General features: G+C 36.3%; 1 protein-coding gene across 1 annotated transcript in view; it reads left to right on the top strand.

The window, feature by feature from the left end:
- Nucleotides 1–14279, top strand: part of LOC102684624 (chromodomain Y like 2) — a 48984-nt gene extending 34705 nt beyond the window's left edge. The window contains exons 4-7 of the mRNA XM_015368189.2: nt 650–822; nt 5085–5295; nt 5935–6078; nt 7000–14279. Of these exons, the coding sequence (XP_015223675.1) occupies nt 650–822; nt 5085–5295; nt 5935–6078; nt 7000–7158 (687 nt within the window). The 3' untranslated portion in view covers nt 7159–14279. The remainder of the gene's footprint in view (nt 1–649; nt 823–5084; nt 5296–5934; nt 6079–6999) is intronic.
- The last annotated feature ends 624 nt before the right edge of the window (nt 14280–14903 follow it).

The raw sequence follows: 14903 nt of genomic DNA, 5'->3' as shown, positions 1-14903 counted from the left end.
ATGACACAAGAAAATCTGCATAGTCTGAAAACATTAGACTGATTCTGTTGTTGATGATATTGTCATATTGAGCCAATTACAAAAAAAGCATGCTTCTCATCAGCTATACAAAAGGGACATTTTAAGTCTTGTTATCCCTGCAGACCCTTAATTTCTGGTAAATCTGTTTCTCATGCATATGTTTATTTTAATTTACAGGCTTGCATGTATGCTATTATCCTAAAAGGATTGATCCCAAATGATACAAGTGCCAAAGAAGAAGGGATTTGGTCAAAAGGAGTTTTCATTGTGTTCAGAGGTTCTCTTGAATTGGGTCACAGGAAAATAGGCTATAAATTACCTAAGACAAGGAGCTATGTTAATTAGTTCAAGTAGTAGCTGCGTTGGCATGTGTAGGCTGCAAAGGAACAGGTAACGGGTTTATTCCATGCTGAAAAGAAATGCAATGTTTTGGCCGGGGAGCCTCCTTCAGGTGAGTTATGTTAATTAGCATTGGAAACCTGCCTTGATATATATTTTTAAATGACAACTACGGGGGGAAAACATTTCGCATTCAATTCAATTCAAGTCCTTAGCTGACAAAGAGAAGCTAGTTACTGAGCCCTCTGGTTTCTGACCAAGCTTTTGCTCTCACTGTCCTTCTCTGTAGATAATGAAAGAGGTGAGGAGAGCCCTGGGCAATGCCTCGGCAGATGACAGCAAGCTCCTTCTCCTCAGCGCGGTGGGCAGTGTGTTCTGTAGTGGCTTGGATTACTCTTACCTCATTGGCAGGCTGTCTAGTGATAGAAGAAAAGAGAGCACAAGGATTGCAGAAGCCATACGGTAAGATAACCCTCTTGGCCTTAATGCACAGCCACCAGTTCTCAGGCTTGGTGGCTGATGGAGGTGGGCTCACTGTCAGCATGTGGATGTATTATCATGTAGAACAATTCACTTCTTGAAGTCCCAATTGGAGAGGTGAATACAGTTTATTTTTTGTTACAATGTTATATACAGTGCCCTCCGTACGTACTGGGACAATGAAGTTCAAATTGCTATTTTTGCTGTATACTCATTTCATTTGGATTTGAGATGAAAAGATGAATATGAGGCAAAAATAGAAAACATCAGCTTTTATTTCTGGGTATTTCTGCACATGTATGCTTTAACCTACAATAATACCACTTTTTTCATAAAGATGAGTGAGCCAGTTCCAGAAGCAGCCCAAGCCATGACTCTGCCCCCGCCATGCTCCACAAAAGCAGTTTGTTCCTTTATTCACACTTGCACCTTGGTAGAGGTTTACGTTTGTTTCATCTGTCTATAACACATTGTTCCAGAACTCTACTACCTCATCTCTGTACCTTTCAGCAAGTGGAATCTGGCCTTTCTGTTTTTGGTGCTAATGAGAGTTTTGCATCTTGAGGTGCAGCCTTTCCTGTTCTGCAAATAGTAGATTGTGATACCTTAAACTCCTGCATTGTGGAGGTTGTTGGTTATTTCAGCTACAGTTATTTTAGAGTTTTTCTTCACAGCTCTGATAATTTTTCTATCATCAACTGCAGTTGTTTCCTTTTGCCATCCTGGTCATTTCTAATTGCTAAGTACAGCAGTGGTTTCTTTCTTTTTCAAGATATTCCAATTTGTTGATTTTGCTGTACTCAATTTCTGATTGAATTCTTCTCTACTTTCAGCATACAAATTGCTTGCTTTTCTTTCACAGACAGTTCTCCAGTCTTGTTGGTTTAGGCCTACCAACTCCAAAGGCAGACACCAAAGGAAAGAGTGAAGGCTCAATTCAACACTACGTATTCACAGCTTTTATGTGCACAATCAGTGCACCAGGAAACACCTGACCAATAAAAATTGTCCCATTACTTATGCTCACCTGAACACAAAAGTGCACAAAAGTATAAACACTTTTATTCTAAAATGACACAATATATAAGCACAGAAATAAAAGGTGACATTCTGTACTTTTTCTTCATATTCATCGTTTCATCTCGAATACAAATTGCTTGAGTATACAGCAGAAATAGCAATTTTGACTCCAAAACAAAGCCCACTAAGGAACTTATATGTATGCTGTTAAGCTCTGTGGCACATATATAAGTGAGTGGGAAAAGTTACCTGTATGAGAAAATATGGTAGGGATGGGACAAGACCCTTTGTAGAAGCCTTGGAGACATGTCCGTTATTCACTGGATTAGAAAGGAGGGCCGTTGCCCATGGCGTCTCAAAGGGGCAAAGGGATGAGTGCAGGCTGAGACAGATGAACATGCACAGTCCATTATCAACAACATGCCATTAAGAGTAGAAATATTTGGACAGGGACATGGTGATTATGTGAAAGACTGAGAATCAGTAAGAACAATATTCACTAATGATGAGAACATGTGAAATCTCCCTGCAATACCAACAAAGCAGTTGACGTTTGACCAAATGAACAATGATCTTTGCTGTAACGGGGCACACTGAAGGAGAAATAGTCTGGCAGATAGTGGCAGAAAATAAAAGTGACTGATTGGTTTAGTTAATACTTCATCAATATGGGCAGCAAGAGACTGCTGTGCCACGATCCAGCCAAGTCCTACAGACCCTTATAAAGTTGTCAACTAAACCTCTGGTCTGTGTAATGAAACTCCTTATAATGGGACTGATTTACTCTAAACATGTTATTGGAAGTGAAATTGAGATTGTAGAAAATAAAAAGTAAGGAAGCACATTAATTTCTTAAATGAGATCCTGCCATGTAGTATGACCTCTGTAGAAGATCATGAAATTGCTTTGATTCTGTTAAGAACATCAAGTGTATTCTCTTTATGATAGGAGTGGGGGTGAATTTAATGCCTAAATAGACCAATGGTAATGTTTAAAGCCATGGAATGTGGCTGGGTAGACATTGGGGGGAAGAAATGTTGTAGTAGTTGTGGAAACATTCAAAGTCATTGAGTAAACTGTTAAGGCCATTTTTTTATAATCCGAAAATTTAGAATGTTCAAATATAGATAATACATCTATAAGATGGGAAAGTGAGCCAGAAATGTCAGGAAGTAAAGAATGCCATCAGCATTAAGTGAAATACAGTAAGGGCTTCTGGTTTCTTGTGTTCATTTTCATGAAACACCATCCTTTAAAATGCGAAGGACCCTTGGAGCCGAGCAGTGCAGTGCAGTAGGTGATTGACGTGCCTCTTTTCTAATCTGCTCTAGACTTTCAGTACGAGGCCCTGCTGCCTGTCACAAGGTTACAGGAGCTTCCTCCATGTCCTTGTCCTCTCCTGTGTGAGGCTGCAGGTTTCATTATTGTAATTTTGAGATCCAAGTTACGTAGGTCATTGCCAGGTCTGTTTTATGCTAGTAAAACATTGACTTTCATTGCTGTAAAGAACAAATCCATTTAATTCACATGCATAGCATCTGTGTGCAGAGTTTAACTGGTCTTGTTTTTTATAGGAAAAAATGTCATTAGTATTCCATCTGAACCTCAGGATTTAAAAGAAAAGGGAATATTTATTAGATTATTTATTAGAATCTGTAATAAATAGTGCCTCATTCATGGGACTACAGTTTCCTTTCTGGATGTAAAGAAGACTTTATTTAATATTCAGACTGATAAATTATTTCCAACTGTGGAACCAATAAAAAAAACATAAAATAGTACAAAACAATAATAAAAACTGTACTTGTTTGTAACCATTAATGGCTGTGTCAGTGTACTTATGTGTGCTAATCCTGCAGCTTTAGTAAAACAAACTGCTGTTAACGTGATCACACAGATGCTTAGTTTTATAAATTAAATTGGTAGTCCTATTTTATTTAAATAAATACAAAAGCAAGGGGGTGGAGATTCTGTGACTTGATAAACACATTCTGCATCAGATATGTGTATCTTTTCTCATGAGATCACAGAATAAAAAAGTGGTCTTCTGCTTAATCAGCTAAAGATACCAGAGAAAAAGACACCACATTGTCAACCATTGTCCTGCTTTCAAATGCATTTTTTAAACATTGATAGTATTTCCTCTCTTAATTAAAATAACCCTTGAGAAAATGTTTCAGTTTGCATTAATGTTAACATTATTTGTTATGGCATATAGTGTCAGAGTGAAAGCTGTGGTCTGCATTGTCTCACTATGACACTTGACAATAAAACAGTTTGAATTGTTGTGTTCACAGATCTGCAACAGATGTTTGGAGCAAGTATAATTTTTATGGCCTTAGTGAAATTATCTTCTTCTTCCTCTCATTATATTCATTTTGAATGTCAAATGGGGTCTGAACATAAAAAGTGGTGTGCTGCAGACGTTGTGTAGAATTGTGTAGAGTGCTGAATGTCCTCTTGTTGTTTGAAAGCCTCCAAATAGTTTTTGTTAGACAATCAGGAGGGGAAAATTGTTGACTTTAGTTTTAGCTTCAATGAACAATTTGCCGTAGGCAACTTTGCTTTCTCCCCGCTGTTCCCGTTTGCTGTCAGCTTTTGAATGTATTTTCCAAAGCCACTTTAAAATAAAAGACAAGTTACCAGAGTCCCCTTTCCAACAAAAAAGGCTCAAATTCATGTTTGGCTAGTATATGCTGTTTTGCCATTTTCAAAATCAGAACTCAACCAGTTGCAGCAGAAGCAACCACACTGAACATATGCAGTGATCAGATATTTAGAAAGCAAGGCGTACAGTTGGGATGAAACAGGAAATGTAAGGCTCTATTCAACAGGACAGATAAAACTGCACTCCCGTGTACAGGCCTGGATCTGAAGACTAAATAACCCAACAACAGTGACAATAGTGGATTACAAGTGTTACAAATTCATTAAAATATGACCTAAAGAAAAAATCAAATAATTTAACCAACCAAGAACTTAAATGAGATGATAATCAATTATCCAGTTAGGTTTCCCTGAACAGGATACACATCTTGTCAAATGTGAAGTGACAGATAATGCAACCTACAATGAGCTGTTGTTGGGATTGATTATTCTGGTTTAGGTTTTGTTTCAATTGAACAAGAGTGCACACAATCCGGGGCTTAATTTGGTTGCCCTTTTAAAGCCTTTACACTGGTGGTAAGTTCTCAGTAGAGGGTTTTTCCATTTTCTTATTCCAGGGACTTTGTGAAAGCCTTCATTCAATTTAAGAAGCCCATAGTGGTGGCGATCAATGGTCCGGCACTAGGACTGGGAGCGTCTATCCTGCCTCTGTGTGACATCGTGTGGGCAAGTGAGAAAGCCTGGTTTCAGACTCCCTACGCTACTATCAGACTTACACCAGCAGGCTGCTCTTCATATACCTTTCCTCAGATCCTGGGAGTGGCTCTAGTAAGTTCATGTTAAACAGATAACATAATTCATGCATATCTGTCCTGCATTTGGGATGTTAGTGCTCTGTTATTCTTTCATTTTTCAGTCAGTCTGAGAGTACTGTTCTCAAAAACACTGCCTGAACCTTTCAAATGTATTAATATGTACAGTATAGAAATCAGATGGTCTCAACACAGGTAGTCTTTTTCATCAACTTGTAAATCATCTCCGGTTCACTATAAGAAGTCTCAAGTTGTTATTATGTTTATTGTTAATATCATCATTATTATTATTGTTATTTCTGATATCAAGTTGGAATTATTAGATACTGTAGGTCTGTGAAAACCAGATGGTCAGATGATGATGCTGTAAGAATTATTTGAATCTTTTTTTTTTCTCACTGAAAATTGCAAAGCCTGCTACAGCTCAGTGTCACACGGAGCCTGGGAGGCTGTTGGTCCAAACACAGAAGGCGACCTCCATTTTCAGCCTTCTGTGATCTTGAGAACTTATCTCTTGTGCACCTGACAACAGGCTGGTACAAAAGAAAAGGCAGTCTGGCGCTCAGAGCTGAGTAGGTGGAGAGTCTCCTGTGGTACAGCGGACACACCAAGGCACTCACTGTCAGGCTTGTCTCTTTCCTTCCCTCGTCTCCAGGCAAATGAAATGCTTTTCTGTGGGAGGAAGCTCACGGCGCAGGAAGCCTGCAGCCGCGGACTCGTTTCCCAGGTTTTCTGGCCAACAACCTTTAGCCAGGAAGTGATGCTCCGAGTGAAAGAGATGGCCGCCTGCAGTGCCGTGGTATGATTTGACTCATGTTGACTCCATACCAATGAAAACCTTTAGCAGTAAAATCAATGGTGTGCCAGGCGTTTAAAAGCAAGGTCACTGTTTTGCAGTGGATAGCTATTATACATACTGAGCGAGTAGTGCTTGACCACATTATGAAGATTTACTGAAGTATACCATAGTAAAAACACAAGCTGGGTAAAATTACTGCAAAGCATAGATACCATGTGCCGTGGGATTTTTTAAGAATGATGAAGTGTAGCAAGTAACTAGTTCTCTAACATTAAAAGTAATCAGTGTTCCTGGCAAGAGAAGAATATGAACCTGTTTAGTGAACAGTCAGAATAATCCTCTAGTGTTAGAGTATGGTGTATTAAAAAATGATGCAAACGTTATAAATTATCTATGAGCTCTTCATTTTATTGTTCTCTTTCCGTCTCAATAATTTCTTACTGAGCAGTAGTTTTTACAGATCTGTATAATGTGACTTCAGCTGCACTGCTTTGTGATAATTAAATATTTACAAACTAATCAAGGCTGAACTTTTTTTCAATATGGTGCAAAGGCATGTGTTAGGAGGGGATTGTTTCAGGTTAGACCATTTGAGAGCCACGTAGGAATGTGTATTCTTAGGACAAGGCATTAAAATGTTGGCAGCAAAAAAGCGAAGACAGTTCTGTGTACGATCAACGTAATTATTCTATTTTTGTGTGCTTACATTTTTTCCCTTGTTAATCAGCTTCTTGGGGAAAAAAGGGTCCCGGAAACAAATCCTTAGAACTCATTCCCTGTACCAAGAAACCTGGCATATAATTTGTTTTATTTATTTTTTTCAGTGAAATGGTTTTGAAGGCTATCCAATTGTTTTGGATTTATTTTACTAACACTGCTTTTCCAACGTGTCTTTTTTTCCTTTCCTCTTCTTCTTCTAAGGTTTTGGAAGAATCCAAATGTCTGGTAAGAAGCTTTCTGAAGTCTGTTCTGGAGGAGGTCAATGAGAAAGAGTGTCAGATGTTGAAGCAGTTATGGAGCTCCTCCAAAGGACTGGATTCACTTTTTAGTTACCTGCAGGACAAAATCTATGAAGTATGAGTACCACAGCAATGTAGGGCAGAGATGAACTTTGCTGAGTCCTAGCACTTCTCATTCAGTTATGAAAACATTATTCCGGGCATTACAGTTGCAATATTCCATTGACAGACCTCATCAGATCTTCCACTTTTGAGACTCTTGTACAGAAGGTATACCTGTGTGGCAGGAGCAGGCTCTGCAGAAACAGTGGTTAAGAGTCTAAGAAGTGAGTAACAAGAAAGCCTCACCGCTGATATTTCCATGGAGCCCTATGTGGATTGTATCATTTCTGTATCTTTGATGGATTAACACATGGATACAGAATCTGACTCCTGTGTCTTGCCATTCCATTCCACAAACCGACAACACAAACCTGGGAAATTTACAAGCCCTTTGGAGGAACATGATTTTTACTTATTATGTTAGCGAGACAAAACAGACTGTTGTCCTGCATACAACAAGAATCCGTACCTTATATATCTAGGCTTTTTCAAAGTTACAAGACATTTCTTTATGGTTCTTTGATTTGTCTGTTCTATTTTCTGTCATATACAAACTAATTTTATAGGTTATTGGAAACCAAAGCATTGCTGGACGACATCTTAATCTTCTTATGAATGCATTCCTCATTATTATACAGAGCAAAACCATACTGGAGCTGAATCCTCTAATGTTGATTAATTTATTTAAAGATTATTTATGTTTTTTATAAGTTGGAACAAAGTAGATAATGGAGAAAAGAAGTCCACTTCTGCTTGTGATGCTGCAGTCTTACTGTACAGCTGTTCTGACAGATGGACATCAGTCAGCTATGGGATTCTCCCTTAAGACAAAATACAATTTTTATGCTGTAGTGTAAAATCTTTTAATTCTTTTCTAGTGTAATTTCTTTCCCACCTGACTTGTTTCTATAGAATTGAACTCTTATCCAAACTGCTGGTATTAATATTTATTTTTTTAAGGTGGCAAGGGCTCAAAAATCTTTCTTTTATTCCTGTTGACTGCCTGCAAGCTGTTCGACTCCAGCTGCCTGACAATAGAGGTCTTCACTGGACATGGGAACCCTCCAGTTACGAAAGTGTAAAGCTTTATCTTTTCATTATTGTTGTGAAACAGGGTCATAGGCTTTTGTGAAGATCTTTTGGAATTGAGAACTAAGGCCATCCTGTCTCAGTCATTACAGAAACCTGGCCTCATAAACATATGTAAGACCTTATATGTACTGTGTGGGGGTGTAAGTAGGTGCTTAAAACTTCAGTATCAAATTTAGCAGCCTAAAAGAGCCCATCTCAAGGTGATAAAACAAGATACAGCGTTCACAGGAGCTATCAAAATGGAAGACATTGAATTAAACACTTTGCTGCTCTTGGATCAGTAGATGGTATGTGACAAAGCAGTCACCCTGTAATCAGCTTACACACATCTGATCCAAATGACAAGATGGAAGGCAGATTCCAGCTTCCACACTTGCAGGTGCCAGCATTTCACTGCTGATTACAGTACGACTGTCCCTGGATTCCCCCTGCCAAACTAGGTGAAGGCTTGTAGTTGAAGTGTTCAAAACCGTGTTGCATACTGATGGCCTCATCCATGCTTTTCCTCACAGAGAATAATGATACTTCTGTGTGTTTATTTTGCTGGCAGTTTTAGTTTTCCTCCATAGTGATCAGATTGAGAAAGCAATTTTCAGTGTCTACTGGGTTAGTAAGACTTCTAAATACAGAAAGTTTCATAGGACCCCTTCATTCAAGAAGGACACCAGGCGGTAAAAATTCTATATTTAAAGCAAGCTTTTCAGTGCTGATTACGCTGAGAGGTGGAGTAAACTATGGAACACACATTTATTTAAAGTGCTTTGTCAACAAAACAGCTTGAGCCCATGTCATCTTAGTGATGTCTGTAAAAATTTGGTTATGGGGCTGGGTAGGGTAAAATAGGTAGAGTATTCCAGGTTTTACCTTAAACATACCTATGAGAATAGAAATGCCACTAGTCACAACAATATTGAAGATCACCGTTTTGTCTGAAATGTTATTTGGATTACAAGTAATATATATATATATTAGAAGTTATTTCAATCCATCCTTTTTATCAGCTACTATGCAACAGGACCATAATCACATTCAGCCTTAATGTAAAATATTTTAACAAATGACAATTAAATGATTATACTTTGCATGGCACGATGAAAAAATTACAAGTAATTTCTGTAATTTGGCTCTTATTTGCCATGATGTTAGCAGATTATTTATTTAGAAAATATTTTTTAAAATATGAATAATTAAAAGTACCTAGTTAACCCTACCTAGGCACCATTTATCACAAGTGCAAAGCATTTTTTATGGACAGCTTTAACTTTCGATCTAAGTGCAGTTGATTAACTTTGTTTCAATACACTGTAATATTGCAACATACAATTCTCCTTATTCATAATTCAAATTGAAGAATAAATGTTAAGATTTAATAAGATGTTACTCTGTAGAGAAAAAAAAAACAGTGATATTAATGAACTGACTTGTCTGCTTTTATTTTGAAACAATAAGCTGTTTAAAATCATAAAAAAAGAAATGCCTAGTGTTTGTGCAACATCTTTTTTAATACCTTAAAAAGCTTTTTATGGTACCCACCTGTCAATACGTGTAATTTAATAATAATTACAATTGGACATTATATTTTACAACACAAGCTTCATGATGTGTTTTGACCTTTATAATGGGGAATGGAACTTCAGCTTTGGAGTTCGGTTTGGCTTACAGTAAACCAACACCGGCCATTTGTGTGAGAAATTGTAAAAACAAAAAAGATGATCTCTGTAATATAAGATTAAACAGAGCTTCAATAACTGGCCATAACTAAACTCCTCTTGAGCCCCCTAAGAGTTAGGTTAACTGTGGACTGTGGAAAGGATTTTGCCCTCATTTTATACATTGTAACAGTGTCCTGATGGTGGTAAAGAAATAAATTAAAGAGTGATCCACTACTACATACTGGATTTGAAATGCTGTGTAGTGATGAAGATGGATTATTCTGAGATTAAAACTGAACTACGGAATTCAATGGACTAAAGAAGCAAGATATACTGTTCTATGTGCCCATGTGAGGAGTTGAAACAAGTTTGCCTTTTTTTTTTTGCAATGTTTGTTGTTATTTTGGGATGCTTTTGACATTAAGAGTTGCACACCTTCAAAAGCTGGATTGCATCTGTGGGCCCTGGTTCTTTGTGTCAACAAGAGTTTAGCTTTTCCCTGGACTGCTAGCTCTCAGGCATTGGGTTTATGCCATTGGAGATTTGCACAGCAGCTCAGCAGGAAAGTTTGGAAGCTACAGTAGGGCACATATAAGAGAAACAATATATTAAACATGAAAAATGGATCACTGGAAAAGGCTCCTTTTTATTTAATATTGGGAAAGGATATTTGCATGATTAGTTTTTTCTTCATATTATGGTATGTCTGTTCAAAAATGTATATAATTTAGTTCAGATTATCTGTACATATGCAGGACTCTGTAACAAGACATTTCCACTTTTTATTAAATTGTTACTTACATCTGATAATCCATTAACAGACGTTTTATGTTCATAGTATACTTTTTCTTGTTTTTGAAGTTTTAGTTAATCTTCTGTCACTTTTAATGTATAAATTAGAGCTAAGTTTAAACCATCTCTGTCTTCTAAGCACAAATTTAATTGCCTGGATTCTGTTTTCATCTGGGAAATTAAGATTTGTTTCAATAAAGCACAATGTAGTATGTCATCACACACCTTTTACAAAGGTAAAAAGTGCTACCATTTACAAAACAATATAATTTATCATGATGAAATTCATTCAGGAAACGTTTTGGTTTTGTTTCCACTTTTTGGAAACATTTTATTTTTGTTTCCACAAAGGTCTCAGGATTTAAGTTCTATTTAAACTTTGTTTTCTTGGGTTTACTGTGTATCATGGTCAAGATTCAAATCCACTGCAGGTTCACGTCCAGTAAGAGTTTTTAGATTAATACAATGTTCAGGCGCAAAGGAACAAATGAAGGTTTATTCCTGCTGAAAAGAGAAGAAAGGACACAACATTTCGGCTGTGGAGCCTTTACTTGTTCCTTTGCAGCCTACGCATGCTGACACAGCTACAGTACCTACTTGAACACGTTCGGGTGTAGACGTGTATTTCCAGTCTGAAAGAACATCACTTTATCTAAACACGGTCAGCCTAAGGATGAGCAAAACCTAACTTTGAAAGCTCCAGACAAGGTGAGCCGAGATTAAGATTAATCTTGTCTTGCTAATAAATGTTCAGTAAAATATTTTCTGGCTTCATTCTTTAACAGAGAAAGGCAGTGTGTTTAGCATCTTGTCCTTCTAGCACTCCTGTCCAGTGCTTTGTTAAATAAATAGCCAAACAAACACTGAATTAAATTAACAATAGCTTCTTGGGCGTAGTCTGGAAAGGCATATAGAATTACCCACTTTAAATTAATCTGTTTCATGTGTTAAATCCATGTAATTGTTCATAGATATTTTTCAATCAATTATGTTTTTTTGCCAGCCAATTCTTGTTTGGCAAGACACATGCTTTCTAATGTTCTCACAATTCTTCTTTGGATTCCTTGGACATAATGTGCAAATTCAAATAGTTAACAGTGAAATGAAATTAGAAATGATGGGTTTCTCGTCCTTAGTTTAAACCTAGCTCAGAAATTCAAGTTGCATGGTGTCAGATAGGTGGTGTCAACCCACCTCCTGTAGTTGAACTGAACCAATTAAATACAGTAACATATTATATTTATCCCCAAATTTCAAACCTCAATCAAGAATCCAAAACTGTTTGATAACAGAAACCTTAGACTCGAAATAGGATTAGCAGTTCTATTAATAGAAAAAGAAGGTTTGTGCCTTCAAAGCAAATATTTTAAATCCCCTGCTAATTTATTGTCAGGAGATGTTTACATACTTCTGAAGCTATCTTGGCAGGTTAGCTGTTACTATTTAGACAACTTGCATATCTGATACTTTTGTGGTACATGGAAATATTAAATATATAAAATACAAAGAAATATTACTAATTGTATGAAGTTTCTAAATATATATGAAGAGGTGAATCGTTTATTTTAATAATACTTTATTACAGTAAGTTCTGAGACATTGAGGTGTATTTTTGTAAATGTTTCTCCCCCCAAAGTGATTTTTTTTCACTGCACATTTTTGTCAGTTACAAGGCTGTATTCATTGTTGAATTTATTCTGCAGCCAAAGTAAAGATACTCTTGAATTGCATGTGTTGATGGATTCCAATGACAACTGTACAAATTAGTAAGGGTACCTGCATTGGTTTATACAGTATTTAATAATATAGTAAGTTGATGGTAAAGCATTTTTTTAATTTGTGTAAATGGTTTTGTATAATCAACTTAACATACCAACTCCGCAGTTGTATATATATATAAAGTAGGATGTTTCTTCTGTGCAGTTATGCATGTAAATATTTTTGTTGTAGATAAATGTGTTGCCTGTTAATACATTATATTTTCAGGATATGAATTTTTGTATTGCCATAGTATGTAACGTTAGGATCCTTGCACAATTTATTTTTTTATTTAATTCAAAATTAATTTTCAATTAGTGTATAAACAAGTGTCTGTGCCAATATTTCCATTTTTTTTTAAAGTTGCTTTTTGCATTGGCAAAAGATTGACACGTCTCCTTAAGTAAACTGACACACTTTTTTGAACTGTGATGCTGACTTTTTTGTAATAAGCCTCCTTGTTTCTTCAGCTTATGTTGTAGATTTAATGTAATACATTTATTCTGACAATGAATACAAACGTTTCAGTCATATGTTAGTACTGTATAATGTTTTCCTAACAATGTACAAGGTTCAGAAAATCTAGACCAACTCAAACCATTTCAAATTTTCAAGCAAACTACAAAGTGAACTAAAAGATGAACAAATTAATTTAGTAGCATAGTTTCCATTACTGAAGTAAAAGAATGATTTTTGAATCTGGCAAACTGTCCTGTAGTATTGAATTACTGTGAATTACAAAATAACTGGTACAATTACTAAAAAACTGATCTGGTTTGTATTGATAGGTGTATATTCTGTTGACTAATGTGCCCACTGACAAAGTTGTAGGATTGAACAATAACATTTTGTTTTACTAGAGGGAAAAAAATACATACAAAAATACAAATACCTTTACTGTTAAAAGGGTTTTGTTTATTTAGTATTAATATATTTAGCTTACATAAAACATGTTATTCTTGCATCACATCTCAAGAGGTCAAGAGGTTGGCCTGGTCTTAGAGCTCAAGATTAAAAACATTAGACACTTTTCACATCATTTGTAGGGGGTGCAAAAAGACAGTTTATGAGCTCTTTGAAGAAAAAAACAAGGTGTTTGCAGCCTGCTACTCTTTTGCCTTATAAAAGTGCAATTTTCTTTATTCCTCATGAGAAGCTAGTGAAGAGTTGAGGTTGTCTGCCCTTACTGCAAAGACGTACAGTGACAGAAGGCCACTTTCATTGGCAGTGTTCCTCTGTTTTCAAGGGAGCTATCCAAAGTTTTCAATAATGGATTCTGTATTTTTGTAATCATTTAAGCGTGAATAATTTTGGAGAAAAAAAAGAGGCTAATTACAAAAAACATTAAAAATGATGAAGCAAAGTACCAAAAAGAGAGACACTTTGATACCGTTAACGCAAGTATAAAACTGTACCATGTTTATTGGCTGAATTCCTCACATCCCGAGACAGGTGAAAATTTTCAGGAGAGGTTGCTTTGTCGATGAAGGTAATGAATTAACTCATCAGAAATCGCAATTGCAATGTTGTACAGAATAAAAACGGAGTTATATCTGACATAAAGTACCTCTGTAGAAGGTTTTATTTAATATCCTAAGGGTAGAGGCACCCTGTATCACAGTGTTGTATATATTTTTGTGATATTTAAACCAACCCTTCTTTCCTCTGTGATGAACACTGTCTCAATCCAAGTGTGTACAGTACATTAGTTGATGCTCCTGTAATAGTCTATGAACACATTTCTGGGTGCCTTAGAAGTTGTATTTTTCATGTGTGTTAAAAAGATGCAGTATTTATACATTGTGAAGAAAGCTGCTTTGAATAAAACTATGGAATTAATTAAAAACCTCTTTCATGTGGAGTGTTGTAAAAACAATTTTCTTTGACCTACAATATTTCAAGAGGTGTGTACTCTAGGCCTTCATTGAGCCATACCTATGTTTATCAGTAATAGTTTTATGACTTCAGTAATATATATCATTAATTAAAAATCAGCCCATAGCAGTCACAATTGGAAACTATTGCATTTGTTCTAGTCTCAGACATGTATGGGACTTGGGCCACTCTTGGACTTTGTGACGGGCCTGCTTGCATCATATGTAGGTGTGGGAAGCCATGAACAACCTATGAGTGGACTGTTCTCTTAAATACTTTGCTCTTATATCATCCTCCAAGATCTATGAAAGAGATTTTCTTGAGACACTAGTTATAGCAGATTAGATGTTTCTGTTCTTGAATACATAACAAATGCACCAGTATTGACTTAAACAAATTGAGCTAAGGGATGTGTCTTAATCATAATTATACACGTTTCGATGGTTACATACTTTTCTAATATGTCTCCAGCTTTGAGAAAAGAATCCCCTTTCATGTACTGTAACAGTCCATACATGATCACTGAGAACCTTCTGGTTCCATCTTTCATACTTCTTACAGCCAGCTTTCATCTAAAATGGATTACTTGGCTTTT

Source organism: Lepisosteus oculatus, chromosome 20 (genome assembly GCF_040954835.1).
Source record: "Lepisosteus oculatus isolate fLepOcu1 chromosome 20, fLepOcu1.hap2, whole genome shotgun sequence".
In the NCBI taxonomy this organism is placed as follows: Eukaryota; Metazoa; Chordata; class Actinopteri; order Semionotiformes; family Lepisosteidae; genus Lepisosteus; species Lepisosteus oculatus.
This window is presented reverse-complemented; position numbering and strand designations above follow the sequence as displayed.